General features: G+C 40.4%; 1 protein-coding gene across 4 annotated transcripts in view; it reads right to left on the bottom strand.

Annotated features, from left to right (window-relative positions):
• Nucleotides 1-276: 276 nt before the first annotated feature.
• Nucleotides 277-6,000, bottom strand: part of STX11 (syntaxin 11) — a 38,226-nt gene continuing 32,502 nt past the window's right edge. For all 4 annotated transcript variants that reach the window (XM_074037194.1, XM_005552032.5, XM_005552031.5 and 1 more), the window contains one exon: nt 277-2,296. In XM_074037194.1, the coding sequence (XP_073893295.1) occupies nt 1,428-2,291 (864 nt within the window). In that variant the 5' untranslated portion in view covers nt 2,292-2,296 and the 3' untranslated portion in view covers nt 277-1,427. The remainder of the gene's footprint in view (nt 2,297-6,000) is intronic.

Raw genomic sequence — 6,000 nt, 5'->3', positions numbered from 1 at the left:
TCCTGGCTAACATGGTGAAACATTGTCTCTACTAAAAACACAAAAAATTAGTCAGGCATGGTGGCATGTGCCCGTAGTCCCAGCTACTCCAGAGGCTGAGTCAGGAGAATCGCTTGAACCTGGGAGGCAGAGGTTGCAGTGAGCCGAGGTCCCGCCACTGCACTCCAGAGGCAACAGAGTGAGACTCCATCTCAAAAACAAAAAAAAAGGAAAAAAAAATTTTGACAATAATTGAGAAAGTAAACTAAATGATCAAGACAGATGTATAAAAATATATGTATAATGTAATGTTTATTAAGCTTGCTTGAAAAACAGAATTCTTTTACTTTAAATTTCTCCATTTCAATGCATGAAAGGAATGGTCCACAGTAAAACAAAAGCAGTATTTCCAAGAATGTTAGTTGTCTCTAGCTCTGTATACATTTTCTACCGTCATATGTCTACCACCATAACCAATGCAGAGTTGTTTAACATGAAGTTTTGACCCAAACTGGACTATGAAGGGGCAAACTGGAGTGAAACAAACTCAAAACAAGCAAACCAACACCAACAGCCAAAAAAGTGTTCTTGAAATTTATATACCATACTTACATAAAAGAAGTTAAACCAATTGATCATTATGTACATACATTAGTGAATATTAGTATTTTACATTTACAAATACATGTGCATATGTAATCAAGTAAAAAGAAAAATGTTAAATAATTTTTATCAGTGAAAAATACATAAAACATGACTAATACTTCAATTTGAGTGCTTGTTCGATTCAGTGCTTAAAAATATTTGGAAAAATAATCCCAAAATATAACCTGGTGAAAGATATTTAAAAAGTGAAAGAGATAAGAAAATAGTAAGGGTTTGGTGTGATTTTAATAAGTAGGGGAAATGAGCAGAAATAAGATCCATATTTGGGGAGGAATCGCATAGCATAGACCGGATGAAGAATCGGAAAGGAAGAACGTGGTTTTTCCCAAGGCCAATTTCACTCAGAATGGAACAGAACCAGGGAATTTTCAGGACAAAGCAAATGAACTGAAGTTTCCATCATGAGTTCATTCTATTAGCAGATGAACAACTGACTCCTTCCTTGAATCTTTATTAGGAGGCAGGCCTCAGACATTCACCCTACAGTTAGATACAACGTCAGTTCCTTACTTGGCTTCTGTCTAGAGGCTAAGAGTGCAAGGTGACATATAATGACATTGCACAACTTGGTAGGAATCTATCTTTACTGAAGAACCATTGGACGGCATCAACTAACCATCTTTCCAAGCACGGGCTTGTTTGCAATTCTTGAACCTCGCGTTTCTTCTCTAAAGACTGAGTTCCGTAAAGAGTTGGGGCAACTCCCTGCAGGGCAGAGATGGTGCGTCCTTCCCAGCGTGCTCCATGGTCTGGGATGGGTGGTGGCGGCCCGGGCCGGCCTGCTACTTGAGGCAGGGACAGCAGAAGCAGCAGAGGGTCCGGCAGGGGTTCTTTTTCTTGTACTGCACGGCCTTCCGCACCTGCGCCTTGGCCTGGCCGGTGTAGTCGACCGTCTTTTGTACGTTGAGCTCGATGACGTTCAGGGTGTCGGCCTGCTTCTCCACCAGCACTGCCATCTGCAAGAAGAGCTCGTGCACGTCGCGGATGCGGCTCTCCAGGAGCAGCAGCTCGCGGTGGCGGCTCTCGATCTCGTTAAGGGCGGCCCGCGCGCCTTTTACATCAGCCAGCAGGTTCTCGGAGAACATATCCCACTTGCTCTGCTCGAACATGTCCTCGATCTGGTCGCCCGAGACGTCCTTCCCCATGATCTCCAGCTGGCGCTGGATGCGGATCTTGCAGTTGTCGCGCTGCTTCATCTCGGCCTGGTTGTAGTCGTGCATGGCGCGCTGGAAGGTGAGGGTGAGCGCGTTGTACTGCGCCCGCGAGATGCGCGCCACCGCTGAGTGCGGGCCGTGCTGGGCTTCGGCGGCCTCGCTCAGCTCCTTCATGGAGCGTAGCTTGCAGTGGATGACCTCGCCCCGGGCCTTGATGGCCTTGGCGATGGAGTTGGTGTCGCGCTTGATGCTGCTGAGGCGCCGCATGGACGTGAGGAAGCGGGCGTTCTGCTTTCCCAGGCGCTTCACGTCGGCCACCAGCAACTGGTTTTCATCCTGGATGTCCTGGATGTCTCGGTACAGGGACTCCAGGATGTGGTCCGTCTCGAACACGATGTCCTCGTGGGGCGAGTCAAATTCATCGTCCCCGTCTGGGAACTGCTGGTCATATTGCTTGGACAAGTCCAGAAGTTCTGCTAGCCGGTCTTTCATTTTGCCTGCAAGTAGAGGTAATTCAGTTAAATTTCTCTATTGAGAGTGAAGTATTTGCCTTCAAGGGATTGAAACTTAACATTTTACTCAGCAGTCCCAATTTTTTATTCCTAGGTGTGGGAAATAAGTGCACTAAAGGAGCTAAATGTTCTGACATTTTGCTTACAAGGAAATAAATAAGATGACTGGACAACATGAAACAGTTGCATTTTAAGGCCCATATGCACCTGCAGTTCAGTATCATAGCCGTCTAGAACTCAATCAACAATTTAAAATTTTAGATTGCATTGGGAAACCATCTCTTTTTCTTGCTTTATGTTTTTCAATCATCGCAAATTAAAACAGACACAGGAAAAAAAAAAAAGGAAAAAAGAAAAAAGACTTGCAAACTTAAGCATTTTTAATTGAGGACAATCTACAAGGCCTTGGGGCCAACATCTAAATGTTGCCTATTTTGTGTCTATTTCAGCACTGGTAAGCATCCCCTCCTGTACATACTAACAACTCTTAAAATAGTTACCATGCAAATCATGATTTAATTTTTTTTCTCTTAAAGATGTTGTAAAAGTAAAACATGCTTAAGGTAAAATGATAACAACAAAATACAGAAATCTAAGTGTAAAATTTAGAAGTTGAGGTTTCCTGACTCCTCTTTTCAATATCATTCCCTAATGATAATCATTGTAAATAACACTGCTTTTTAAAATGCTTTCATATGGAAAATTCCAATCATATGTGGCCTAGTAGCAATAATATAACGCATTCCCATTCATTCATCATGTAGCAGCAATGTTTGCCCACTTTTAATACCTTTTTGAAACAAATTGGCAGCTCAGGCAGAATGTTCATGTTTTTACAAGGATGGTTCTGGTAATTCCTCTGCTTAATAAGGCAAAGTAATAGTCTCTATGTCCATATTGTTTTTCAGTGAAGTAAAAAACTTCCATTTTTAGTAGCATGTATATATGCTAATATAGGGAACATCTTGAGTTTATACATGAGACTTCATGATGAGAAAGATTCCTTTTCTACTACACAATTTGCAGCAAAGAGGGGAAAAGTAATAACACTTAATGGTTACACAGTCTATCAGGGTTCTTGGTCTCAAATTAAAAGCTTCTTTCAAGTTGAAGTAATTCATTTTATATCACCACTAATGTAATGCTGACAAGTTGGATTTGGTGATAAATGGAAAATGGTGAAATATTAACCATGGCCTTTCATCTACCGTGATCATCATTTACATAAATTAAGCAGAAGTTTTATCTATGATGGTGATTTTTAATATAACAATATAAGCTGCTTAAAGTGCCACCATTTCTGATATCTGGTGGCTATAATCAATACCAGACGTTCTCAATGATGGGGAAGATGATTCTCCTAGCAGTATGGTTGACAGGCAGAATAAAGATCCAGGACCAAAACTATGCCTTCACTTGGTCTGAATTTCTTTTTTTTTTTCTTTTTTTTTTTTTTTTTTTTTTGAGGCGGAGTCTCGCTCTGTCGCCCAGGCTGGAGTGCAGTGGCGCGATCTCGGCTCACTGCAAGCTCCGCTTCCCGGGTTCCCGCCATTCTCCTGCCTCAGCCTCCCGAGTAGCTGGGACTACAGGCGCCGCCACCACGCCCGGCTAATTTTTTTGTATTTTTAGTGGAGACGGGGTTTCATTGTGTTAGCCAGGATGGTCTCGATCTCCTGACCTCATGATCTGCCCGTCTCGGCCTCCCAAAGTGCTGGGATTACAGGCTTGAGCCACCGCCCCCGGCCGGTCTGAATTTCTTGATATTCAACTGTTTCCTCACTTTGAACAAAATTGAAAGACAAACCACCAACTGGGAAGAAATTATAATATATGACAGACAATGGGTTAAGATACTTAATATATATATTTCTAAGCTACCAAAAAATCTACTTACCCCAAGACAGTGAAAGGGCAATTCAGAGAAGATATAAATGACAGAGAACATAAACGTATGTTATATATGCCTGATATTTTCTAGGCATCTTTCATGTGATACCCTCTTTAGTCTTTACACGGATTCTATGAGTAGGTACTGCCATTATCAGAGTTGGTGTGACCATAGGGAGATCAAGGAATTTACTCAAGGTCACCAGTAAGTGAACACTCAGGCTTTAGAACAGCACCACTTAACCACTGCACGAAATAATCCTTAGCAAAAGTATAAAAATATAGTCACAAAAGACTTCTGTATTAAACAAGGAAATGCAAATTAAACTGCTGAGAAATTTTTTGCCCACAGAGTTAGCATGAGTTTTTTAAAAACAATAATTTTTCAAATGGGTAAGCATTCTGGGAACTCTTAAAACATACTGGTAATTCCATCTCACGCCAGTCAGAATGGTGACTATTAAAATGTCAAGAAACAATAGATGCTGGTGGAGGCTGTGGAGAAATAGGAATGCTTTAACACTGTTGGTGGGAATGTAAATTAGTTCAACCATTGTGGAAGACAGTGTGGCAATTCCTCAAAGATTTAGAACCAGAAATACCATTTGAGCAGCAATCCCATTCCTGAGTATATACCCAAAGGAATATAAATCATTCTATTATAAAGACACATGCATGTGAATGTTCACTGCAGCCCTACTCACAATAGCAGAGACACAGAACCAACCCAAATGCCCATCAATGTTAGACTGTACTATACAGCCATAAAGAGGAATGAGATCATGTTCTTTGCAGGGACATGGATGAAGCTGGAAGCCATTATCTTCAGCAAAGTAATGCATGAACAGAAAACCAAACACTGCATGTTCTCACTTACAAATGGCAGCTGAACAATGAGAACACCTGGACACAGGGAGGGGAATAACGCATAGTGGGGCCTGTCGGGGAAGGGCAGGGGAGGGGAGAGCATTAGGGAAAAGAGCTGATGCTTGCTGGGCTTAATACCTAGGTGATGGGATGATCTGTGCAGCAAACCACCATGGTACATATTTACCTATGTAACAAAACTGCACATCTTGCACCTGTACCCCGGAACTTAGAAACATGAAATAAAATAAAATAATATAATCAATATTATCATTCAGGGTCCTGAGACCTCTCTCAGGTTCTGCTGAACTAAGCAATTAAATTAAATTTTCTTCTAGATTAAAAAAATAGTCTAATTTAAAACTCCTGTGGTGTCTTTGTTTTTGCAACTTAATGATTTTGCAAATAAAGTCTATTAATTATTTTTAAAAATTGGTAATTGATAGAATCTTTCTGGAAGAGTTTAGTAATATGTATCAAAAGCTTTTCAAGTGTGCATTTGTTTTGACATGTGCATTTATTCTAAAGATATAATGCAAAAGTGTATGAAACTCATTGCTCTAAATATTTTAATCACCACCTTGTTTTTACAGAAATTCAGAAATAAGTTGAATGCACAATAATGAGGTCCTGGCTTCTGCATGAGTCACAGAGTTTAGAAGGCTATCTAATGGCATGAAAAGCATTTATACTCTGTTAGGCAGAAAAAGTAGTTATGGAGAAAGAGAATGTGCAGCATTCTGAAACAGAGACTTGAAAAATACACATCAAAATGTTAACTATAGTTTTCTTTCAGTTGTGGAATTATACATGGTTTAAATTGCTTCCTTTTGCTTTTCTGTATTTTCCAAAATTTTTATAATGTCTATACAGATTTCATAATTTTAAAACCCATACAAAACAATAAACACTATTTGTTTAAAGGACTAACTCCT

This window comes from Macaca fascicularis, chromosome 4 (genome assembly GCF_037993035.2).
Source record: "Macaca fascicularis isolate 582-1 chromosome 4, T2T-MFA8v1.1".
NCBI classification, from domain to species: domain Eukaryota; kingdom Metazoa; phylum Chordata; class Mammalia; order Primates; family Cercopithecidae; genus Macaca; species Macaca fascicularis.
This window is presented reverse-complemented; position numbering and strand designations above follow the sequence as displayed.